The sequence below is a fragment of the Lissotriton helveticus genome, chromosome 10 (genome assembly GCF_964261635.1).
Source record: "Lissotriton helveticus chromosome 10, aLisHel1.1, whole genome shotgun sequence".
In the NCBI taxonomy this organism is placed as follows: Eukaryota; Metazoa; Chordata; class Amphibia; order Caudata; family Salamandridae; genus Lissotriton; species Lissotriton helveticus.
Window position 1 is genome coordinate 868215574 of NC_136071.1, and position 26571 is coordinate 868242144.

General features: G+C 47.1%; 1 protein-coding gene and 1 pseudogene across 1 annotated transcript in view; one reads left to right on the top strand and one right to left on the bottom strand.

Moving 5' to 3' along the window:
• Window positions 1–26571, bottom strand: part of DNAH11 (dynein axonemal heavy chain 11) — a 3642058-nt gene that overhangs the window by 1607681 nt on the left and 2007806 nt on the right. Inside the window, exon 46 of the mRNA XM_078663510.1 lies at window positions 15745–15918. Coding sequence (XP_078519636.1) covers window positions 15745–15918 — 174 coding nt within the window. The remainder of the gene's footprint in view (window positions 1–15744; window positions 15919–26571) is intronic.
• LOC144785526 (protein canopy homolog 2 pseudogene) lies at window positions 18802–19345 on the top strand (annotated as a pseudogene).

The window sequence follows — 26571 nt, forward strand, 5'->3', positions numbered from 1 at the left end:
TAGCCCTTCTTCAGGGGACTTCCATTATATCTCGGTTGGTAGAATACAGCGTAACAGATGTGCGAGTAAATAACTACATCGGTAACTCTCTCCTCGCTATTGATAGAGCGTCGCACGCCGAGAATAGCGAGGAGAGAGTTACCGATGAAGTTATTTACTCGCACATCTGTTACGCTGTATTCTACCAACCGAGATATAATGGAAGTACCCTGAAGAAGGGCTATATGCTTGAAATGCATTGGGCAATACAATTATTTTGGAATATGACAGAATAATATTCTTGAAAAATATGGAAATTTTGAAAATCTTTGCTATCAATAAACAAATTATCAATCAATGAATAACGATTTTTTGGAAATTTCATGAAAAGTGGAAAGGAGTGCATGGATGGCATGTGTCTTGTGATACAGGATTCATATCTTCATTCATTTACTTTTAGAAAGTGGACATTTCTCTTCACTTGCTGCTCTGTGTGTCTGAAGCATGTCTCCAATGCACTTCTGGTGTAGGTGACAGCTACATTTTGTGCATTCCCTCTAGAAAGCCACAAACATAGGACGTTTAGGTGTGTCTGAGTACTCATCTGCATTCATCCACATTCTGATGGCTATTCCTGAGCAGGAAGGGAGGAAGGGACCAACACTCACATCTGAATAGGTAGTGGCCGGACACCACACAAAGGGCAAATTACCCCCACAGATAGCCTGGAGCCAAGGCTGAGGAAGAAAGTATACTTGTGCACTTCTAAGACCCTTCTTTGAAGTCACCCCCACTTCAAAGGCACCTTTGGATATAAGTACTGGGTCTCTGACTCCACCAAGGCACTTCTGGCCTACAACTGGACAGCATCAAGGAGTGATACTCTGCTGGACTCCTGACCTGGAAGGCCTGCTTTTCTCTTGTGCTGCCTTGTTGCTCACTGTCCCTGCTGAGGAGAGTGGGACTCTGCTGTATCACCAAAGTGATCTCCAAAGGCTTATTGGCTTGCCTCCTGTTGTGTGCGACTCAGGGATATCAAAGTCTGCACCCCTGCTCGTGTGCCTCATTCACTGGAAGTGGACCCAGATACTTGCTTCAGAGGCACCTACCATCCGCTGATTGTGTGAGTAGAAATTGATGCATTGTCCCTGTGGCAGGAGCAGATCCCAGCACATCTCATCGGAACCGCCACAGCACCTAGAGAAAGTGATGTACTGAACTGCGCTCCACCGTCACAGCAGCTTGGTGAGATTGACGCATCCCCTCGACAACACGGAAAAAGCTGGTGCATCACTACGGAACCAACGTCGGATTATCTTTTAGTGTGTATCTAGCTTACGCTGACTAGATTGGTGTTTCCTGATTGGACAGGGTCCATAACTCTGCCAACCAGAAACCCCATTTGTCCCTTAAGCTCACCAGTCTCAGTAGAGCAAACATATATCACCTTTAGATGGAGGCTTTTGTATAATCTACTGTAAATACAGCAGGATGATCAAGAGAAATGAGAGTAGGCCTGGGCGGAGGTCGTGGAATTTCACTCTGTGGAATTCTTCGAGGTTGCAGAGAAACTCTGTGAAATTCCGCAGAGTTCCACGATCGAGCAGAGTATTGCTCTGCCACCCTGAATTTGCCCATTTATTGCACATGAATGTTCAAAACAGAGCACAGCATAAATGTATGCAGAAAAGTGAAGATAACCATCAGAATGTCAAACAAGCTAACAATACATTTTCTGAGGTGTGTGAGATCAGACAGTTTATAGTTTATCAACTTAAACTGTAAACATATCTAGTGTTAATGCAAAATACAGCTTACATACAACAGTTTTCCAGTGGATAGCTATTTCAAAGTTAGAAAGTTTTCTACTGTGCCTTCCTACACCTCAGCCTGTGCCTTTGCTTGCCCCACTCACCCAATGGGCCCCACGGCTGCAATTGTAAGATTGATGTGGTAGCAAACAGTCCCCGTCTCCCCAGTGACACTGCTATTCAATGTACACAGTATGAAGCATGGTGACCAGACTACTCCTAGGGCTGACGGTATCAATGGTAGTGAAACTTTTGGATGGACTTTAGGCTCTAAGTGGGCTTACTGTGGTGTTGCAGTAAGCAGTAATAGTAATAGCGGGTGAGGGCATGAGCACTCCTGGCTTTTCTGGCTAGCAGCAGCAGTAACCACCTGAGGGTGAGTCTACTTCAGTGACCAATCTCGGACTTTGGTGACTCCTAGCATATACTCTGCTAGATGCAAGCTGACCTCCCAGCACCCTTGAAGCTGGTGCTCTTTGGCAATCTCCGGTGACAGAGCAGGATAGCAGGGCTGAGTGAGCCATAAGTTATGAGAGGTGTTTTGCAAGCATAATTCTATATATGTGGTGCATGGGTGCAGCCATGTTGAGTATAGATTACCGCACACATATTGCAGCTTTTGCTACCCTCAGCCTATTACGTACTCTACTTTTCTTTTTAGCGTGTTCCTTCTGTTATGCCAATAGTACTTTGGCGAGCTCATTGATGTACGAAAAGAATATTTAGGATGGTGCGGCGCTAAAATCCGTACTGCAGAAAAGTGCAGAAATTTGGCTGCACTCCGCGCTGAGCGGCAAACTCTGTGAACTTTGCTGGTGGAGCAGAGTTCACTGCCCTCCCCCAAATGAGAGTGCCCTCCATCACAGGTAACAGATTCCCTATATTGGGGGATATACTCTGCAGATGGAAAATATCCATTTATGTGATTTTCTCTGAGTTGACCTTGAATTGTATAGCCTATGTTAAGCATAACTAAAGGACAATATAGTATTTTTCTGGTTTGGGCAGCGGTGCAATCAGAGTTTCTTTACATACATGTGTCAGCATCCCTTTTCCTATGGAAGCCGCACACATGGCTGCCAATCTGGGCACAAGTAGATCCATGTATGTTGAGTAAAAGTTCTCTGACTGAACGTCCTCCACTGGAGCCCTGCATCTGGCTAAGTAAGATCTGGCCGTTTTACATCTTGATTTGTAAACAGACTTCCAAGGCTTTCTCTTGTTTAGGGGATAAGTGTTTAGATTCACCTATGCCACATAGCTTTTTACACTCGAATGGTTTATTCCTGATTTTGTTCATACAGTTCTGAATTGCATTCTAAGAATAACTGGTTTATTTCATGCTGAATATATGGTGTGATACCAAAGGGGATGATGGACGGAGTGCTTGAGCAAATCAAACACTCACCCCCAGTCAACTGATCTGGGTTTAATCCATCATCATTCATGTCAAGATAGCCTGGCTGATGAGGATTATGAATCCGAAACCGGTCCCAGGATGCTTGTATCCGGTCCTCCGGGCCAGGGAAGACATGGCTTGGCAGTTCGGGCTGGACTGTACCTATGAGGCACAGGGTCAAGATTGATTTGCATATGGCCATGTCTGAACTGGGGTGACATGGTGAGCAAAATAACGATGGATAAAACCCAGATCTGTGACTGGGGGTGAATGTTTTGCCAATGTGCAACATTCCCTCCATCATCTTGTGTGTTTTCAGTATAAGGTGTGTCTCCCATATTATTTCAGGTTTTGGTTATTAGCGTTCCCCTAGTATTTGGGCAGGCTACTTGCCCTTTCCTTTCCGAAAGCTATTTAATCATGTAAGTTCTGTAGTTTAGATGACCTAGTTACTTTCCTTTGGTAACACTTTTCGGTAAGAATACTGTCTGATAGGGACTATCTAGCTCCAAATTACTTACCTCAGAATATTTTCAGGTGTCAGTCTGGATACAGAATTTTTTTTGCAATCCCCCTTGGACATCGGTAGACAGCATCACTTGGCTCCTCATGGCATTGTTGGTGACGTCCACGCTGGAAATTATGTGTGAGGTGCCTATATAGGCACCACTTCAGTGCACTGACCTCAGTTCATAACAGTTTTTTCCTCACTAGAAGCACAAAGCCAAGCTGAAGAGGAATGACTAGTGTTCCTGTGAGGTCCTAAATGATCTCTTAATTGAGAGAAGGCAGTTTGAGGAACGGGGAGGATGGAGGTGGGGTGTTGGTAAGGAATCCGCGGCTAGATAAAGTCTCTACCAGATAAAGTGTTGCCAGACGTAACTTGTTAGTCTGATAGAGATTTCTAGCCAGCAATATATTACCTTAGAATTGATACCAAAGTAATCTCTCCCTTAGCTGCAGCAGGTGTGAAGCCTAGACTCCACCAGAAATGACAGTCCTCTGGTTTCTACCTCCCCCAGATGGCTGCCCCAGACCAGGAGTGATGCACCTGTCATCACTGTGAGCTCTGGGTGGAGAATTACAGTAAGGTCTGCCGTTGACCCAATCTCAGTCCATGAGCCACCACTGCAGGTCCTTTACAGTTCCTGCTGATATATGGACCAGGTCGGAGAGATGTTCCTGTTGCTGTGCCCACTGGGTCTTCAAGTTCCACAGCAGAGCCCCCATATACCAAAGGTCATGTTTTACTAACAGGATTCAAGAGGAGATAGGAGCCATCAGTCTCAGATTCAGTCTCACCAAAATCCAGGATAGAGGATGAAACATCAGTATTATAGCCTGAATGCCCTGGACTCCCAATCCCAGAGCATAAGCCAGAAACAACACTATATCCAGAACTACTCCAATTAAAGGGAGCATCTGAGAAGAAGTTATATTTGACTTTACCATGTTAATAGTGAACCCCAGCGAATGCAAGACGTCCGCTTTAGTATGGAGGTTGGAGATGACTGCCTGGGGAGCGCTCACCTTCAACAGCTAATCGTCGAGGTAAGGGAACCCCTGACCTCTAAAAACATTCTGCAACCACAGTCATCACCTTGGTGAACTGCCAAGGGGCACTCTTGAAGCCAAAGGGAAGAACATCAAACTGATAATGTTCCTGTCCCACTGTGAACCTCAGGTAGTGTTGGTGGGCAGCTAGGATGGTAATGTGGAAATAGACATCCTGCAATTTCAGTGCCATTATCCAGTCCCCTGAGTCAAGGGCAGATAAGACCTCAACCAGTGTGAGCATCATGACTTTTTTCATTTTTCAAGAAGTAATTGAGACGGGACAGATTTAAGATAGGCCTCCATCCTTCTTTAGCCCCAGAAAGTAGCAGGAATATCTACCACAACCTACTTCTGATGCTGGCACCCTCTTGATGGCCCCTTTGGCCAGTAGGGTCAGTGCTTTCTGTCGCAAGAGCACAAGGTGGTCCTTTGTCAGCCAATTTTGGAATGGTGGGAGAAGTGGGGAGGTTTGCTGGAATGGGAGATCGTAACGCTATTGGACAATCTGAAGCACCTATTTGTCTGTTGTAATCTTCCTCCATTGGTGCAGATACTACTGGATTCTACCGCCAACCAGATACCCATGCTGGATTGAGGCCAAACTAAAGAGACTTTGACAGTGCGGCTGCCGAGGTGCAGGGCTGAGCCTACTGGCCGTGGTGGCTAGGGGGGGAAAGGACATGCCACAGAAGAGATATAATGCGGCCCTTGTGGGGGTTACAAAGGGCCCCAATGACCTAGCAGAAGACCTACTATCCCTGAATCTCCCAAAGGCCAAACCCACCTTGAGTAAAAAGATACGATTCCATTCGATTTGGGAAGTTGTGGCTCAGACCACCAGACTCAGAGAGGGGTTGGGTGATGGGAGAGGAAGGCTGGGTCCCCGAGAGTGGGGCAATGGTGACGAGCAATTGCCTAGTGCACAGAAGTTTATGTGCAAGGTATGGCCCAGGCTCTGAGATGGAGATCAGTATGGGCATCAATGAAGGGTTCTGATGGGGATACCACTGGTTGAAGCACCACATTTGATTTGGCGTGAACCAAGAGCAGCTGTAGGTTCAGGACCTTAGCCACCCTCTGGACCATCATCCACAAAGGAAAACCCTTCCTCCATAGCCCCTGTGGGAGGAGAAAGTAAGCCAGTGTCTGGTGAGATGTCCAGCCCACTGGCATCAGGCAGGTCCTCATACCAATAGTTCTCTGCCATGCATTCTGCTAGGGGCTCAGTGTAGGAGAAGGGATCCCCGGATTCCCTCCATCCATATTCCTCATAGTGCCCTACAATGAAATAGAGCTCTGTCTCCAGTTCAGGTAGTGTGGGCCTGGTCAGTGTTGGAACTGACATTGTGTGATGCCAGTCCGGCTCTGTATTGGAGTCAGGCATCATTTGGGTCCAGTGTCCCTGGAATGGTTTCCGGAGGAAGTCACAATATTGCTGCTGGGGCAGATTAGGTTCCACCAATGGATCCTAATGAGTCGACTAGCACCGAGGGCGACCCCACCAACCCCAATCGAAGGCCTACCCAAACTTGTGTCACTTACTGGAGAGGGATTCATCCACCCATTATGAGGCTTGTGGCCTCATAAAACTCTTGGAGTTGGGTGGGGGTCACTCTGTTTCCAGGGAATATTGTGTAGCGCGGAGCAGATCCAGTTTCCGATGCTGGCTGCACAGTCATGACCTGCGAGTGAAGTCAAGACTTGTGGTGTTGTTTCCTTGCGTTGCTCAAAGAATGGGAGCGATGCAGTGACATCGAGGAGTGCTTTCATTTCTTGTACTTACCAGAAGTAGTCCTGGAGTGGGAGGAGGACTGCAAGAGCAGCTCCAGGAGCGGTCCAGGGAGCTCCCATGTTAACAAGACAAGAGGTCACGTGCTGCGCGACCAAGGTGTTCATAGTTCACTCGCAGATTACCTCGAAGCTCACAGTCTTGCACTCTGCATATGATCTGGAATTGTGGTCCTTCTCCAGGCACCACAGTCATACCAAGTGGTGCTCCATCACTGACATCTGTCAACAGGCGCCACAAGGTTTGAACCCTGTGGGTTTCTTCAGAAACATCTCCAAGCTACCTGGAAATAAGAAGGCACACTAGACTTCGACAAAAGGTCAAAAGAAGTCAGTTAAAAACCCACTTAGGGTAGCTCAATCTGGATCCACGCTGATGGTGTAGAAAAGGCATATATAGGCACTATGCAAGTCATTTCTGTCACGGACTACGCCAACGGCACCATACAAAGTCAAACAATGCAATCTTCCCGCACACTAGGGAGATTGCTTAGAAGTTTCTAAATCCAGTCTAATGCCTGAGAGTATTCTAAGGGAACAAATCTGTGACTAGGAACCTCTATTGAATATCTCAGTCTTTCCAACAAGGTTGCACACCTTTCCCCTCTCCTCTCCTCTCTTATACTTATATCTATGTGCAGGGTTGTTGCAAACATTTAATTTAAGTAATTCTATAAGGTTTTAGATGCAGTGCCCCCTTACTAATGCTTTGAATTCTTTACATTTCACTAACGCTTTTTTTTTTTTTTTTTTTTCAAAAACCTTTATTGCACCTTACAGATTACACAGCATTTGGCCTACAACCCAATCGGGCTGGCCGCCATTATCACAACATCTTACGAATGCAGTAAAGCCCAACGTATCACATGTTGACATAGTCTTGAACATTAGTCGGCTATCGCCACATAGAAAGGTGCATTTATTGGGATGTACATAAAATCAGTGAGGTTTTTGCGGTTTTTTCATTTTTTAACAAAACAAAAGCCTAACAATCAACCAAAAGAAACACATACTTATCATGCAGTATGGGTGAATAGGTCTATTCGCTATTGAGTGGTAGAACCACCGTTCAGTCAGTCCCATTCACCAGTGTCCAAGCGCCCCCCACCCAAGCACCAGATGAGCGTACGCTCCTTCGAATTACAGTTCTACGTTCGCTCTCTTCTAACTCCGGGGCAAGGCCCAAGTGTGTTAATGCGACCTATACTCCGTGTACCACTTCCCGTCCCTCAATTCTAAAGTGTCCCCCGTGTCCCTCTAATCCAACTCCTCCCCGCCATCAGACTCATCCAACTCATCCTCCTCTAAGGGTTCGCAAATGCCTCCCCTGTAAACATTCCACTTGGACCAAACCCTGTTCCACTTCCCCGGGCAGGCCCTGTTAGAGTATACCGCACGCTCCGTCACCATGACCCTGTCCATGTTAATACCCCATTGTGTCGTCGTAGGTGTATCAGCCGCGCCCCACTTCTGCGCTATGTCCCGCTTGGCTACTGTGAACCCCACTGTTACCCATGTTTGGTCCTGCCTGGAGACATCTGTCTGTTCCCATATGTTCAGGAGGCACCGCCTCGGATCAGGCAGCAGTGAAATCTCTAATGCCTGTGAGATCGTCCGCAGTACCTGTCTCCAGAATTCCTGGACACGCGGGCAATCCCACACAGTATGGAAAAAGGTTCCCTCCTCCCCGCATCCACGAAGGCAGAAAGGGTGTTGCGTTCTGCCAATGCGATGGAGCATGGTTCGAGTGTAGTAGACCCTGTGTAGGACTTTTAATTGCACAAGTCTCAGTCGAGCAGAGATACCCACTTCCTTAGGCGATGCAATCGCCGAGTTCCATTCATGTTCGTCCATCTCCCCTATTTCGTCCTCCCAATGGTCCTTGAGTTTAATCAGTGGGTCTGGTAGGTTATTAAGCAGTTTACGGTATATTAGGGAGGTTGCCTTCTCAACCATGCATTCAGTGAGGAGCCGGTCTTCAAGTGGGGATGCCTCCGGCAATGCACTGTCGGGGGGAATGACCGCCAGCAGTGCATGTCTGATCTGGATATATCTGTACAACTCCCTCTCCCCAAGATCAAACAACTCCCGCAACCTGTCAAAGGTGAGCACCGCCCCTCCCTCCCAAAGGTCCCCAACTGTAGATATGCCTATTGTGTCCCACTGGGAGAAGCCCCTGCTGGTTTGCAGAGTGCCAAAGACCTTGGAGTCCCAAAGCGGTGTGAGTTTCGTAATTCGCCCCTTCCAGCCCAATGCTGCGGTTGCCTTATGCCACAGTGCCGTGGTCAGCCTGGTAGGTCCCTCCAATTTATGTGCCTTAGTGCGGTCATATAGTGGGGCCAGCAGGCTGGTCAAACCCAGTTGCGCCCTGTCTGCCTGGAATGCAGGCTTGGATTGTGGGGTGTGCAACCAGCAGTTGATGGGTTTGAGCTGCGCCGCCCAGTAGTACATCGTTAAGTTGGGGAGTGCTATCCCGCCGTCATACCACCCTCTGTGCAGTTTAGCTTGCGCGATACGCGGCGGGAGGTTGCCCCACAGCAAGGTGGACACCAGTGCCGCCACCCGTTGAAAGAACTTAGGGGGCACGGGGTATGGAGTGTTTTCGAGGGTATACAGGAAGCGGGGTAAAGACTTCCTTTTATATAGGGCCGCTCTCCCCAGCAGCGTGAGGGGTAGCCCCGCCCAAAATTTTACATCCTGTTTCAGTCGCTCAACTTGGGGTGTCAAGTTTTTGGCCATGAATTCCGCCGGGTCCCCAGTGACATGGATGCCCAAGTACTTGAAGGAGGAACCCGCAATCCTCAAAGGGCAGTCCGCGGTCAGCGCCGGAGCCGGTCCCCTCAGGACAAACAGCTCCGATTTGGCCCAGTTGATTGTGTAGCCTGACATTTTCCCATGGTCATCACATAGCCGAAGAAGGGCCGGTACTCCCTGTTCCGGGTCAGTGAGATAGACCAGCATGTCGTCCGCGTAGAGGGATATTCGGTCCTCCCAGCCCCCCGCCCAGCTAATCCCCCTCAACAGTGGTGAGGTCCGTATCATGTTGGCCAAGGGCTCCAGCGAAATTGCGAACAGCAGCGGAGAGAGTGGGCATCCCTGACGAGTGCCCCTCCCCAAAGGGAACGTGCGGGAGATATGACCGTTGGCCACCACTTGTGCGGTTGGGACGGCGTATAACAGTTTCACCCAGGCTATAATCTTGGGGCCGAACCCCATACGGGACAGGACCTCGAACAGGTAGCTCCACTCCACCAGGTCAAAAGCCATCCTGGCATCAAGGGCCAGTACAACCGCCGGCGACATGAGTGCCCCCGCCCCTGCCAATGCCCCATGTAGTCGGCGCAAATTCAGGGCCGTGTTCCTGTGTGGCATGAATCCGGACTGATCCGGGTGTATAAGATCGGCCAGATGTGGCATAATCCTAGACGCTATGAGTTTGGCAAGGATTTTAACTTCTGCATTAAGCAGAGAAATGGGGCGATAGGAGGCGCAATCCTCCGGCGGTTTCCCGGGTTTGGGGATAGCTACAATAGTGGCCAGTCTTTGGTCAGACGGGAGCCTCCCCTTTTCCAGACATTCCGAGTACATTGTTAAGAGATGGGTACTTAGTAATTCGGGTGTCGCTTGGTACCATTCAATAGGGATGCCATTGGGGCCAAGTGCTTTCCCGGGGTTCAAAGCGTTAATCGCCAGCTGTATCTCCTCCGCCGTAACCTCTGCCTCCAGGTCCACTGAGGCCTCTGCCGACAGCATCCTGATCTCTATCCCCTCCAGTGCTTCTGCGGCCATGGCGGAGGTCACCACCCGCTCAGGGGTGTACACCCCCTCGAAGTGGGACGCCAGCGCCTCCACTATGAGTTCGGGGCTAGTGTGCACCACTCCCCGACCATCCCTCACTTGCTGGATGCCCCTAGAGCCGCCGTCACATGTGTCGAGCCAGGCCAGCAGCCTGCCCGCCTTATCACCTACCTCATAAACCCTATTCTGGGTGTCAGCAATGTGGCCCTTCACCTGAGTCCTCAGATGATCAGTGTAGAGTTGTTGCTGGATGTCGAGTGCGTGTGTCGTGCTCGGTGTGGGCTGCCGTTCGTGTGCCAATGTGAGTGCTCGTAGGCCTAATTCTAAGTCAGCGAGCTCCAGGGCTTTATCTTTCCTGTGACCCGCAATTGAGGCTACCGCTTGTCCACTAAATACCGTCTTGTACGCCTCCCACAGTACCTCCGACGAACTCACGGAGTTGACATTCTCGGTGAAATATTGTGTTGTCGCTGTCTTAAGGGCCTTACGGACCCTGGGGATCTTTAAGTACGCAGCGTGTATTGGGAATATCCGCCTGCGCACCTTCTCGTGAGTGGACATCTCCAGGGTGATCGGGGAGTGGTCAGAGACACCCCTAGGGTGTACGTCTATGGTGCCAATGTGATGGGAGCTGGTGCCCAGGGCAAGGAAATGGTCTATTCTTGAAAGGCTGCCATGAACAGCGGAGTGAAAAGTGAACTGCCGGGACTGGGGGTGGGAGCTTCTCCACATGTCAAGGAGACCCATGGCAGACATGAAGCGCTGGAAGTGTGAGGAATTGCCAGCGGGGCCGCCCGCCGGGAACCGGTCTAGCCGTGCGTCTAGGATGGCGTTGAAGTCTCCCCCTAGAATTACCTCCCCCTCGGAAGGGCCAATAAGAATTCAGCTAATTTCGGGAGTTGTACCGAGTGGAGTGCAGGGGGAACGTATACCGACACTAGATTAATGAGTCTACCTTCCCATTGTCCCTGTACGGTTGCGAAGCAACCCTGATCATCAGTCTTAGTCTGTAGTGGAATAAACTGTGAGGATTTCAGTAGTAAGATTGCGTGGACACGCCGGTGTGCGTAATCGCTGCGCTCTATAAATGTCCCAATAAAGATACCGGTGCCCCTGGACCCGGACGAGAATTCCGAGTGTACCAGCATTTTGTACCCTTTCCGATCCATGGCTCTGGTTGCCCCACCCATTAAATGCGTCTCCTGCAACATCGCTAAAGCGGGCTTCAGCCGTTTAAGTGTGAGCAACACCAGTCCCCGCTTGATCTTATCCCCCAGCCCCCGTACATTCCAAGTCATTAATTTTAACGGGGATCCCCGGGAATCCGGGTCTACGTCCCCCCGCCTAAAAGAAGGGTCATTCGCCATATACGTGCAGTAATGTCATTAAGTTGTGCAATGCGCATTCGTACATCGCAGCCCCCACCTCCCCGCTTCAACCAACGTTCCAAAATGTCACATGAGTGGTGTGTCACAGTACTCGAACATAGATATGTGTTCCAAACAACTACAAAACATTCCCCCCTCCCTGCCCCCCTGCCTAACGGACTTCCAACTGCCCGCCCCCCCAACTTAGCAGAGTGCTTATTCCCTCCCAAAACCAGTGTACTTGCGTGTAAGGGGGAGAGTGTCTCCCCCGGCAGGCGGCATCCCTGCGTACTCTCAGGACAAAGCAGGCCAGCGTCCAGTTGCAGCTATAAAGCAATAGTTCCTAGGCGAAGAGCAAGATAGCCCCATTGGCTCATTCCAAGCGATCGTTCCCTTCGTTCGCCACGAGGTCTCGGGTCGGGGACCTCTCCGTACCCCCTCTTCCCGAAGTTTGTGATCCTGTCCGGCTGTCTGCTCGGTGGGTCGTATTGTGCCTGTTGGACTTCCGGTTATTGCTCACAGTGTGCCAGCCCTCCAGCCAGCCCCTGGCCACGTCAGGGGAGTCGAAAAACCAAACCTTTTTGTCAGCTACCACACGGAGCCTGGCCGGGAAGAGCATAGAGTAGGGCAGTTCTTTCTCGCGGAGCGTTCTCTTCACTTCGTGGAAAGTCCTCCGTCTCCGGGACACCTCAGCAGTGTAATCTGGGAAGAATGACTCTTTAGAGTTTTGGATCTGAATCGCCGGCGCCACCCTAGCCGCTTGCAGAATGGCGTCACGGTCTCTAAAATTGAAGAATCTCGCCAGGATCGGTCTCGGGGGACCCCCCGTTTTCGGTTTTCCCCCCGGTACTCTGTGCGCCCTTTCCACAGAAAAGAAATGCGAAAGGCCCTTAGGTTGCAGTTTGTTCTTGATCATGTCCTCCACGTATAGGTCCATTGCTCCAGTTGTTTCCGATTCCGGCACTCCCAAAATGCGGACGTTGTTGCGTCGTGAGCGGCCTTCCTGGTCATCCAGCTTCTCTTTGAGCAGTTTGTTGTCCGCCCGTAGCTGTCCCATCTCAATCTGGAGGTCCGAGACATCCTGAACCAGTGATTTGGTAACAACCTCGACCTGCTTCACTCGCTCATTGATTTTCTGGAGGTCCGCTTGGATCAGGGTGACCTCCGTCGCCGTCGCCCCCACCGTCGCCTGCACCTGAGCCAGCGCCGTCAGGACGTCTTCTAGCGTGGCTTTCTTCGCCCCCTCCGAGTCCGTCCCCTTCCCGGGCTGCCTGCGTTGTTCCTGCGGGGGAGTGTGTTTGTCGTAGGCAAATTTGTCCAACTTCGCCTGCGTGGAGCTGGTTCTGGGGCCTCTTTGCGCCATCTTGCGCTACCAGTAATTAGAGCGTGTGCAGGCCGGGGTCTTCGCCGGATTCGGGGCAGGAGGAGGATGCACGCCCCCTATATGGTTGCTTCGCACGTGGCACTGGTCGCGTAGGGCCCAAAATCAGTAGCTGCCAAGATTTAGTTCGGTGAAATGAATCCCACACTCAGCGACCATCCAGTCATATATAATCTCAGTCCATGACGAGTAGTGCTGGGCCCCCGCCCTGTTCGCCCAGGCTCCGACGTTAGGGGATATCTTCTACAGGGCCCCCGGAGTAATGAGGGCGACGCACGGCCTCCACCAGCGCCGCCCGGTGCTTCAGAATGCAGGGGGGGGGGAAAGATCCCGGCGTCACTCAGGAGTCGCGGCCCCCAGCAGATCCCCGCCCCGCTCACCTCCGGGGCCTCTTCGGACGGCGGGCTCGCCCTTCAATGGACCGCCGGTTCGGGTCCCAGATGGGTCAATGCACAGGCTGCTGCGCCGTCCCCGGCCACCTCCCCGTCTCTGGCGCCGCTTTCAGTTACCGGTGTCAGCAGGGCGTCCTCAGTCAGTCCGCATGCTCACCAGGGATCGTTGCCGCTCTCTGTGTCCACGAAGCGCCGAGGGGGGGGGGCCACCACTTCCGGCATCTGCACCCGGCCTCGCCACACTTCCGCCCGGCCACCGTCCCCAGGGCACAGCGCTGCTTGTCCGGATGATCCAGGCCCCACCTCTCGCCTCGGAGCTTCAGCCGCAGCGGAGCCTCTGACTCTCCGTCTCTCGCGCTCGGGGTGCCGCACGGTCACCGGACCCTTTCTGCCCCAAAAGCAGAAGAATTGCACAGGATTAATGTGCCGGATTTATGTGGGAAGCCGCCTCACCACGGGAGCCTCTCCTAAGCTGCGGCCGCCATCGTTGGCTGCTAGCCACGCCCCCTTCACTAACGTTTTTGAGGCAATCCCAATATTTTATGGAAAGTGATGGCTTATGTTGGTCTAACGGTGCCTCAAAAAGTAGGCTCCTCCTGATACCTAGAACTGCCAAAAGGAGATAATGGCTCTAATTCGGGTCCTATTTTAGCTCTCCAATCAAAGAGTTGTGGTAGGATCAAAAGCAAAGGTAGACACACAATAACACACTAATTGTGATTCTGATGCACACAGATCAACAAAGATACAAGATCCCTATCAAATGGTGTTTGGCGTTAATGGTGTTTTAACATAGTCCATGCCCAAATACATAAGATGTTTATGAAGGGACTTAGGGATGAAGTTCACCATTATAATCTGTGTGCTTGCCATTTAGCAGTCAGAGTAAGTTTCATGCATGATGGCTCCAGTTTACCTGTCATACTGAAATTATAGCCCTATATTATGTCAGACTTGTTAGCAAATCTATCCCCCGTCCAGTGCATAATATATGCTAGTGGTTTCTGGTGCTCTGCACTGGCACTTAATTGCCAACACCGGAACATAAGACAGCCCGTCACATGGTAGCATTGTTTGCCTTACTTATAGATTAGCACAACAACAGTTTTTTTATTAATTCAATATGCATTAAAAATGACTAATGCCTTCCGACAAATTTTCCTTATTGCTTTTGGGGCCAGGAAAGTCTCAGTTGTCATACTGTCAGGTGTGTGAGCTTCAGTTGTTTGGAGTAAAAACACTGCTTGCTTAACTGGAACAAGTATTGGCACAGCCTATGGATCTCACCTCTGTGAGAGCTGTTGGCTTTTCCAATGTATTTTAGCCTTATGTTAAAGTTATAAAAAATTGCTATAAAGTTTTTTAAACAGCGCCATAACATTGGAAACTAAAGAAAAGTGCCACAGTGCTATTCCTTCTTATGGTGTTTGTCTGGGGAGCAACAGAGACAATGCGAGAGTTGGGGGTGTGAGGGAATAGGAAACACAGACAATTGGGGGATTGTATTGATTTGTAAGGAAGAGGCAACACAGTGGGTGGGGGTGGGAGGGAATAGGAAACTTGGACAAGGGGGTTGGAAGAGAAGAGGACATTCAGACAAGGGGCAGTGGGAGGGAAGTGACCACATTGACAATGGTGGGTGGACGTTGGGAGCAAATTAGTACCATCGACAATGGGAGTGAGAAAGTTGGAGGGAATAAGCAACCCAGACAACGGGAAGTGGGGGATGGGAGGGTAGATGCAACACGGACAAGGTGGAGTGCAAGAGAAGAAGAAACCCAGCACAACACAAGAAGAACAGAAGAAAATAAAAAAGAAGAAGCAACACAATGGGAAGAACAAAACAAAAAAAAATGGCTCCTACTTCAATAACAGCGTCAGCATTGGAATGACCCCAATGAAGATGAAACACTATGTACTTGGTCCATGCTCCCGAGGTAAAATGAGGAAATGAAGCCAGTAAAAATAAGAGTGACAATGAAGACAACAAATGGAAAGAAATGGGTGGGCTCCAAGCCTCTTGTATACAATATATCTTGCAAGCGAGAGCTCATGTAGGAAATGCACTGTAACAGGTGAGACCTAAAAGAACCTTTCACTCACAGTGAATTTCTTTTTTAAGATGGTTATCAGTCTCCCTCTGTCACATGACACTGAAGTGCTTTAGCCAAAAATCATGTCTTTAGAAACAGATAAATGCTAGTGCTGCTTGACCTCTTCACAAAATATTTTTGAAAGCACAAACACCAACTTTTTATTGGTAATTGCTTACCTGTAGGGGCACATCAGAATCCATGTCAAACGTAGGCACGTTATCAGCCCAAGGCACAAATTTCTTGCTTTTGTGATCGAGAAAATAATCAAAAATTGTGCCTTGGGGAGGAAACTTCACAGCTTTCATCTGTTTTGTCCACCAGTGACTAAACACAGCTCGATAATCAGCAAGCTAGAATGTGATGAGAAAAGATGTGAAATATATTTCACAATGCAAAATTTTCTATTCAGCCAGAACTACTGCATAGTCCTCAAATTGTAATCCCATTTCAAAAAAAGATATCCAGTGTCATCAACTGAGAAGATAATGCAACATTTAATAAAAACAATACATTTCTGGAGAATACAATTGTTTAAGCAAGGTCGAATACTCTGGCTTGAATTTATCAAATTCATTTTTATTTTTGCATAATCATGGGAAAATTACTTATAACTATTGACTTAAGTGTTTAGGAATCTTTTTGAAAAAACAAGGACATTCGTTGAAAAGAACATTATTTTGTAATTAAAGTTGGAAGTGTGGCATAGATGTTGGAGTAGTAAGAAGGAAAAATAAACTTTTTGGAAAAATATATATTTTAGTTAATAAAACCGACAACAAAATCACTACAACTAATCATTTCATCTGCCTCACACGGATATGCCCTTGGTCACTAGGAACATAACTCACTGGCATACAGCTGAGAGGCATTTAAATTACTATGTGTTGGCTCCACTTTAATGAATGTGCTATGCATTACTACAAGATTTGTTAGCTCCTGAGCTCCTTAAAGCTGATTTCAGAAAGAAGTGTTTTCACATGTGAAACAAATGTTTCTATTGATCCAGCATTTTCTGGGCTCCCAAATCCACTTACGCTTGTTTTCCGATGGACATTTTTAGTCTCACTGAGCGGAAAGGCAGTTAGCATTTAATGTCTTCAATCTAACCCATTTAACAGTGCAACCCATTTGGTTACATAATGAGGACCTGAAGTACAATCCAAAGTACAGGATGGTTCAGTGATCTAAAGAGTCTCAGAAATCAAAGAGTTCCAGGTAGGGAACAAGGACAAGACAGGAAACCTTGAATAGCACAAGTATTAGCATCTCAGAATCTTGGCCAAGAGACTTCAGTGGGTCAGAAATCATTGTTAGTTTATACCACACTTAGGACAGCATTCAAAGGAAACCGGGGTCTTAACCTCAAAGCCAGGAGGTAGTTGAGCATCACAAAAAGGGTTAGCAAGTATTCCAATGAAGGTTCTGCATAGAATCTGCAGAAAGGGGGTTCGGAAAAGAAGGCCAGCAGAACCCCGGAAAGGATCAGTGGAGTTCCTTTCCTCAAAAGGAAAAAAAGGCATCTCTCCTAAGTCAGCAGGGGCAGTCGGTATATTTTAATCCATAAAGTTCATAGGTGATACTCCTTTGGCCCCACTGTCATCAAGTGTCTATTGTCTTTGTTCCAATTTCTCATTGCCGACAACGTTTACCAACTGTCCCACATGAGACATGGGAACGACATTTCTTTCTCACAACCAAGTCTGTAAAAGAATAGTCCTTTCATTTGTGCTAAGTTTTCTCATGTACTTTCTTCAAGGACTGTTTCTCAGGCTATGTAAATATCTCCAGTAATGAAATGTATCTGTTCTAAATTAATAATGCGTGTGAATATCTGCAAGAAAGCAACATTAGCAAAATCTGGATTACAGTATTCTATTAAATGCACCAAGGTGAAAAATATTCCTCAACTATAAAGTCAAGTTAACCATTAAACATTCTGGTACAAATTTTTATGCGTGTGCACAATCAAACAAAACAAATATAAACTCTTGTCATCACTTGAAATGGCGAACTGTCCAAAGAACACTCAGAAAGATTTATTTTGGTTTTCCTTGGTTTATTGTAACTAGGCAAACTCAGTATATCATTTATAGCTTAAACAAAAAATGAGTCGAAGCTGGAGTTTACGAAGTCTTCTTTCATTACAGGGCCTTTGAGTTCTTGTCTGCTGGTACTCTCGACAGAAGACGGAAAAACGCTGGTAAGAACCTGTTCTTTGAGGTTTTTTTAATTCGTTTTAGTGAATTAGTGGGGTGTTTTCCTATTCTGCTCTCTCTCTAGTGAAGAATGGTGGTTACTGATAGAAAGTGAAGGGGAGGGAATAGGGTGAATAAAAAGCCTTAAGGTATGGGGGGAACTTGCCCCCTCTTATAATCCGCTCTGTCTAATTAAATCCACGTGGTGAGGCCGCGTCCCTCCTGGGACGCGGCGCGGACTCTGGGTCTTTGGACAGACAGAAAGGAGACTCCATTCCTCTCCCTGGATTGTTGGATGCAGCTTCGGATGCCTCAGTCTCATCAGTTACTCTCTTGGGGGGCTTTGCATCCTCTGGAGATGACGTGTCGGGTGCTTCGTTTCTTGCTTCCGTCCCCGCTGTTTCTCTGAACTCCTTCACTCCTTCCTCTCGTGTTTTAACCTCCGCATGCCACACTGCCTCTTCGGGCTTTACGGCGCTTCACATGGAGATCCTTGGCCCCATGCTTCCTCCTGCCTCCCCTGGTGGAGAGGAGAACTGAGTCGGCTTTCATCTCCGAACCGCTGAAATCATTGGGTAGGTGACACATCCCCCATCCCAGGATTTTCCTGATAAGGAAAAAGGGGAAAAGGTGACAGGTAGTCCAATCCAGTGAGATCCTTGCCGGCTTTATGATATATTTCAAATTGAAAAGGTTGAAGGGATAGAAACCACAAAGAACCCAGGGAGTGTTTCCTTTGCTTCTGCTTAGCCAAGTCAAGGGAGCGTGATCAGTATACAAGACAAAGTGTTTACCTTCAAGATAGTAAGAAAGCTTTTCGATTGCCCATTTAATGACTAAGCACTCCTTTTCAATAGCGGAGTAAGCTGTCTCACATGGAAACAATTTCCTACTAATATATAAAATAGGTTTAAATACCTTCATCGTCCTTTTGCCTACGTCAGAAGCATCTGCTTGGAGGACGAAGACTCTCTCGGGTTACTGAGTTAGGAGAGGGTGCTAGGAGGTTGTAGCAGATGCTTTGTGTTCGGGAGGAAGATGTCCCTCTTAGAGAGCTCTATTTTCTACCTAGGTTTCCTCCTGGCCTCTTTTCTGATGGACACATCTGCTAGGAGAGGCCAGGACCTGCATTGGTGAGCATGTCGAGCACTTGTGGATGAGTTGGAGTGAGAAATCATGCAGGTAGTCCCCAAGAAGACTATTCAGATGGGTTTGTTTAGGATAAACCCTGATGGCAGTTAATCGGTATCTGAGGTACCGTATGCACGATCTGAAGCTTCACCTAACTGAGCTCCTAGAGCGGGTCTGTGAGAAGATGGCCGACTATGGGGAGAAATTGGACTCGTACACCCAGCTCAAGACACATGTACGTGTCCTGTCCCGGGACAGCACCAAGATGGATCTGTCAGGCACCAAGCTTGACAAGGATGTGACTTCCAGACTGAAGTTTGGGTGTGAGCATAATGCGGAAGAGTATAAGGATGAGCTCTCACACAAGTCTGACAATGAGAAGGACTGGTTGTGCAGCAAACTTACAGATCTTTATGACCATGCGATCCACCTCTCTCATGATGAGCTGTGATGAAGCAGTCCTCTGCTCTGGATGGTTTATATTTTTTAAACATCTCAAATTTCTTCTGGGTCCTGCATCAAAATGCACTCGGGGAAAATCGGAACATTTGGTGTATTTCAGAGGAAGTGAAAACTATTTATTCCCTTTTTTCCAACAACACATCCTCGATATTGCTTGTATTCCATATTCCTCAAGGTTAGGCCATCAAGGTTTTGAAATTCTGGTGACGCTGCTAGCTTTAAAGACTCTAGCAACTGGTCAAGGGAACTTTGCCGATGTCCTTGTGATAACATTTCATTGCAGACAACAATTCATGTAATTTTATTCTGTACATTTTCCAAAACTGAAAGGCGAAGATGGATAATACCGCTATTAAAACAGGGGGGATGGAGACAATGTCGCCCTGCTTTTTTGTATTTGCAGGTGTTGGGAAATTGTTATTGTGTTGGATCCAGAGTTTTTTTATAAAAGTGTACTCAGAACCAGAAAATCCCTAATTATTTGAATGTCTGATGTAAAACATACGAGAGAAACACAGAAATGAGATGGTATATACTAAGCACAGCATAATGAATTTTTATACCCGGGATGTAAAAGAAATAGTTATTGTTAAATGAATTTTTTCTATGAAATTGTATCTATCTAATGTGTTTTTTCTGTAATTTTTAGATATGTGATGATTTGTATTAACTGCCTGCTTTTATGATTTTAATGCCTAAAATCAAATAAATCTCATTTTGATTGATTGATTGACTCTCTCAAAGTCTGGGGAGGTGAGGATGGGGGCAGAAGTAATAATTTTGCTTGTTCAGAGGAATTTCAGAAACTGGTTGCTGTTGTTCCTTTTCTTAAGAGATCAGTCAGGGGTGCCGCTATGTTGGAGTATTTGGGGTGAATCTTCGGTAATACCCTACCAACCCCAAAACGGATCTTATCACTTTTTTATTGGTTGGAAAGAGGATCTCAGTGATCGCTCTGATTTTATCGGTTTGGAGTGCAATTAACCATCTCCTAACAAATACTCTAGGTATTTTTCTATGTTAAAGCTTATTTTGGATTTGTTTGCATTTATGTGGAGGTTGGCTCTCATCAGGTCATTGAAAATTAGTGTTAAATGTCTCAAATGATCTTCCCACGTATGGCTAAATATAATGATATCATCTAGATATGCAGATAAGTAGTTATGATGGTTCTTAAAGATTATATTCATTAACCTCTGAAAAGTGCCAGGGGCCCTGTGGAGCCCGAAAGGAAGCAGTGTGAATTGAAACATGCCAAAAGGAGTAGAAAAAGCCATCTTCTCCTTGTCTTCTGTTTTTAGGGGAACCTGCCAGTAACCCTTTGTGAGATCTTTTGTGGTGATGTACTTCGCATCCCTTATTCTCTCAATCAACTCTGGGAAGCGGATATGTGTCTAATTTTGAGATCTGGTTGACTGCTCTAAAGTCAATACAAAACCTGATACTCCCATTGGGTTTTGGAATCAATACTATGGGAGAGGAGCAATTACTTTGGGAAGGCTCTATGATGTTCATTTTTACCATTTGTTCTATTTCCTTGAACACAGCTTGTCTTCGTTCAGCTGGGATTCTCGGAAAGATTTATTTTGGTTTTCCTTGGTTAATTGTAACAAGGCAAACTCAGTATATCCGTTATAACTTAAACAAAAAAAAGAGTCCAAGCTAGAGTTTACGAAGTCCTCTTTCTTTAAAGGGCCTTTAGAGTTCCTGTCCACCGGTAATCTCAATAGAAGAAGGATGAATACAGGTAAGAATCTATTCTTAATTTTTTGTTAGTTTTTTAATTCCTTTTGGTGAATTAGTGAAGAATTGTGGTTATTGATAAGATGTGAAGGGGAGGGAATAGGATGAACAAAAAACCTTAAGGTATGGTAATCTTTTTGAATCTGACAATGGGGGCTTAACCTTGTGCTGTGTTGCTTACCCCCGTCACCGGACTCGCCTTTCCTGTCACCCCGAGTCCTCTCGCTGCCGCGTGTATCATCTCCAGCGGCCGCCGAGCGGAGGACTCGGTTACCCAGTGACCCCTGCGGCGGTGCCTGCAGAAGTCGTCATCCTAGGCACCTGGAGGCGCTGAAAGGTCAGGCTCTCCTGACAGTGGGTGTATTCTTTTTGAATCTGACATTGGGGGCTTAACCTTGTGCTGTGTTGCTTACCCCCGTCACCGGACTTGCCTATCCTGTCACCCCGAGTCCTCCCGCTGCCGCATGTATCATCTCCAGCGGCGCCGAGCGGAGGACTCGGTTACCCAGTGACCCCTGCGGCGCCGCCTGCAGAAGTCGTCATCCTAGGCGCCTGGAGGCGCTAAAGGTCGGACTCTCCCGCAACGCGGGACGCCGGACGAAGCCCGGGCAAAGGGCGGGCCCTCTGTGGCCCTCAGAGGCCTGAGGAGACTGGACTGGGCCACCCTTCTGTTCGCTGCCTACAAAAGCTGGGACTTTATTGTGAGTAGTAGAGCTGATGTTGCAGTTGGACTAGGCACCGTAAGTAGGGTTCTATGACCTGGTATTGTCGATACTGCTTCTGTAGGGGGTACTTTTTAATTGTTATTATATAGCTTTTTCACTCCCTGGAACGTTGTTCACCATCATTGCTAATATGTCACTGAAGGGGGTCCCAAAAATGTCATCTCTAAAAATGTGACTTAGGGGTTAATTGAACATTATTTAATCCGGGCTTCGTCTAACATAGAATGTGAAATTGTTAGAGTTGAAAACGGGTTACCAATTGATGTTCCACCCAACATATGCCCAATACCTGTCCTCTCTGAATCAATGCCAAAGTCACCATCAATGGAGGGTATTGAGCAAAATGTCTCTATTACAGACACTGGGAACATTGGGGATATGGGTTCCACCCCCATTACCATTAACATCAATGATAGCCCAATTCTACAAAGGGGGACTCTATTGTTATTGTAGATGTGCCAAAACCCCCAGAGGAATGTCTTCCTAGCATACTAGGCTCTACCCCTAATGACAGTAATATTAACCCTACAGTAGCTGCACAGCTCCCAGCAATAAAAAGGAAGCGCAGGGGCGCCAAACATAGGGGGAGGTTGGCTAAGCAAGCCAAATTGTATAACAGCCCACCAAAGGCTCCAACTCTGCCCCCTAGTCCAGAGAGGACTATTCAAAGCCCGCATGCGCTCCATTGTACTACTCCATCCCACCTTTTGGGCGAGATTGAAGATTTAGTTAGGGCTCTAATTTTGCCGCTGGTTGAAAGACTCAAGAGACTTGATGATATGGTGGGACAAATTAGGGACGCAACTGATGCTAATCATGCGGAAATCAAGCAATTGGTCCAAAATAGTTGTATCGATGTTCATATATCATCTAGTTTGCCTAAAACTAATGTTGTTAAACACCCTAATGAAAGCCAACCTGTGGCTATTAGACCTACATACTAAAGGAACAAGTTTTAAACAACCCTAAGGGTGTTATCCCCCTACCGAACGTTACCCCAGCAAAAAATATGCCCATTATCTCCAAAAAGCCTGTAATTCGCGACAAAGGGCAAAGTAACAGAATAAATACTACAATTGATTTACCCCCAGAGGCTGCCCCTTTTGTGTGCATCCTCTCGGGGGTCCCAGAGCTAAGCCACGGGAAAATAGAGAGCCAACAAGAACTTAATAATAAGGCTGCTTTTTGGCCTAGTAAAAACAGACCACTTCCCTCCAATGTAGACGGGCGAATTCTAAATGTTAGAAGGGTTGGGTGGCTTGGACACATGCCCAAGGATATACCGGGAGATCTGGTTATTGTTAATTTTAAGAGTACTAGGATGATCCCATTTTTGAGAAGCTGGCAACCTCAAATAGGTGATGGTTGCATTATAATATGGGAACTTTCAGATTTCTACCCTAAAACACAATCTATTCCACATGTGAGCACTAGGATTAACAGTATCCCACCCCAGGGTTCTGACAACCTGTTTAATACCGAACCGTTGATAACCTATGGCAGGTATGCTCCACTGTCTCAACTTGATGAAAATGACTGACATAGTGTTGCTAGGAAATTATCGACGCTAGGGGTTGAAAGGGGTAACACGTCAGATGCGAAAGTTTTAGTGGCTTTATCACCTACTTATATCCCAGGGCTAACTGTTGACCCCAACATGTGTCCCCCTGCAGTTAACACATGTCCTATTACATCGGCTAATTTATCCAGCCCAACTATGATTATAAATGAACATCTGCCAGCTAAGTCTTACACTAAGGTTGCAGGCTGGAATATAGCGGGGCTTGAGTCTAGATTGTGTTTACCTGATTGGGTGGAATTTATAGACAAAGGCAATGTTTGGTCTTTCAGGAAACATGGGCGGATGCACCTGTATTTCGTGCGGGGTTCCTAAATTTTTATAAACCAGCATTAAAAGGCCACAGAGGGCAACCTGTAGGTGGTCTGACAACATGGGTCCGCCAATCTGAAGGAGTAACGGTTGAGGAAATTCCAATAGATAGCCCAGATGTATTAATTATTAGGATCCGGTCGACAAAGGGTCTTAATATTCTGTTTGTTAATATCTATGCAAGGGGCCTACAGGGCGGGAAAGTCTCTACGACATTAACACTTCTGGATGACTTCCTCTACAAAGTATCAGATGTGGGGTTTAATATTGTGGTGGGAGATCTGAACACTTGCTTTGAGCCATTGGGTAATGAGGACGGTAAACTTACTGAGACAGAAGATATGTCGTGGGGAATTCCCCAGTTACAACTTTCACCCATTAAAAAGTGGTCACAATCTGCAATGTACATCAAAGGAATGTGCCTAAACCAAGGGTTAAGGGCAGCAAATGGCAGGGTTAAATCTGACAGGATGGGTAGGCACACTTTCGACAACGGCAGACACAGTAGCCGCATTGATTACATCCTGATTGACGTGAAGCTGTGGTCTGCCGTTGTTGATATGGAAGTTATGGCTAGACCTGAAAGCGATCACGACCCGCTCGTGTTGTCTTTACTGGATTATGGTTTTCAGGGGGCCCCTTGTGAGGACACTAATGTTGTTCAAGCTCAGGTATACTTAAAAAACGATCTGAGAAGGGTTAGGTGGCCTAAGGTTGCTGTTGATGAAGTAGCCAGAACAGAGATAAGACTCCTAGTTTCCCATACATTGGAAGTATTGATGAATTGTGGGTCACAGGACATGATTAATGCCAAAATTCCAAGTGTCCATAGCGAATTGTTTCAGGGGCTCAAAAAAGCTGTTCACCAAGAATATATCTAATCGGGGCAGGAAAAGCACACCTAGAACTGCTACCTGGTATGATGAGAAGTGCAGGCAGACCCAAGGAGAATTGTTCTTAGCAATTAAATCAAAAGCTCATCGTTAAATTCGAATTTGTAGACCTGCCTACAAAGAAGCTAAAAAAAATGCAAAAATAAAATGGGATGAAGAACGCTGGAAGGCCCTGACCGAGGCGTGTGGTGGCAGAAATATGCAACAATTTTGGCATCTCCTTAAATGGGGTAAATGCCTAGATGACCAACCTAGTTCTACATTTGTGGCCCAACAGCAATGGGTAACTTTTTTTGAAAATCAGTTTAGGACGAATAATGATGCTATGGCAGTTTTACCCCCCCTAAACTCTGATGACCCGCTAAAGCTCCAGGCCCTGACTGCATTCCTGCTGATCTTTTTCTGCAGGAGCAGGATCTCTGGGTGCCCTATATTACTACCTTGGCTAATGCCCTAGCATCTGGTGCACAGGTCCCCGATTCTTGGTACGGGGCAGAAATTTTACCAATTTACAAAAAGGGTGACCGTTCTGTCCCGTCCAATTATCGGCCGATCAGCATAATAGATGCGGTGCAAAAAATAACTGCCCGCCTAGTTTTGGGACGTATCCAGTTATGGATTACTGAACATGATATTCTGACACCACTGCAGGCGGGTTTCCGCAGCCATGTAGGCACTATAGACCAAGCATTTCGGTTTGTGTTGCTTTATTGGAAGTCAGTGTTTATCGGGGGGGGGGGCAAATTATATGCGGCCTTTGTGGATCTTAGGTCTGCCTTCGACCTTGTCCCCAGGGCAAAGCAGTGGGAATGTTTACTTAAACTGGGAATGCCAGATGAACTGGTGAGGCTTTTGATGAATCTCCATGCCCATACATTCGCACAAGTACGCTGGGGTAAACCAGGAGAGGTGACTAATAGATTTGCAGTAGCAAAAGGTTTAAGACAAGGGTGTGTATTGGCCCCTACTATTTTCTCGCTATTCATTAATGGGGTCATAAATTACTTCTCTAACTACCCTACAGACGCCCCAACCCTGGCAGGGATAAAAATACCATTGCTCATGTTCGCGGACGATACGCTGTTAATATCGAAAACGAGACAGGGTCTACAGTTGGCCCTGTCTAGGTTTGAATTGTTTTGCCGTGAACATGAGTTAGAGGTAAATGTATCCAAAACCAAGTTTATGGTTTTACGTGGGAAGAACTCCGTATCAGTCAGGGTAACAATGGGTGGAACCACCCTTGAACAGACCTCTCTATTTACATACCTCGGCGTAACCTTTAGTGAGAACCTTAGTTGGGCCCCGTAGATTGATCTTTTAGCCTTAAAACACGCTCAAATTGGTGGTGCCCTACTTAAAGAACACAAAAGCTCCTATACAAGGCCTATGTCTCCACTTATGAAGATCTATGGATCTAAAATTTTACCTTCAGTTTTGTATGGTGCAGAGCTATGGGGCTTTAGTAATTTAGACCCTTTAAAAGTGGCCCAAAATAAATTTCTCAGGGCGGCAGTAGGACTACCGCAATCCACACCACGTATACCCCTTCTTTACGATCTAGGGTGTCAACCAGTGGAGGATATAGCTAGATACAGACCCATAGCGTTCTGGCGGTGTTTGTGGACGACGCCAGAACTTTCGCTCTATGCGAAAGTTAAAGATCTTCTGGGCTCCCATAAGATAGGATGGTTGAGAGACCTAAGAATTACCCTATATGATATGGGGTTGGGGGACTTGTGGTCCTACCCTGACACAGCTACTTTTCCCACAAAAAATGTGTTGAGAGGCATGTACTGGGAGAGGATTGTTTGTAAAAGGCATTCCATAATGACAGATGGATCTCTCACGGCGTCCTTTGTGGTAGTGAAGGATGCCAGCCAGTTGGAAAATTATTGGGATGTCATCACTAGACCTATGGATCGCAAGGTATTCCATCAATTTAGAGTAGGGTCACTTCCGC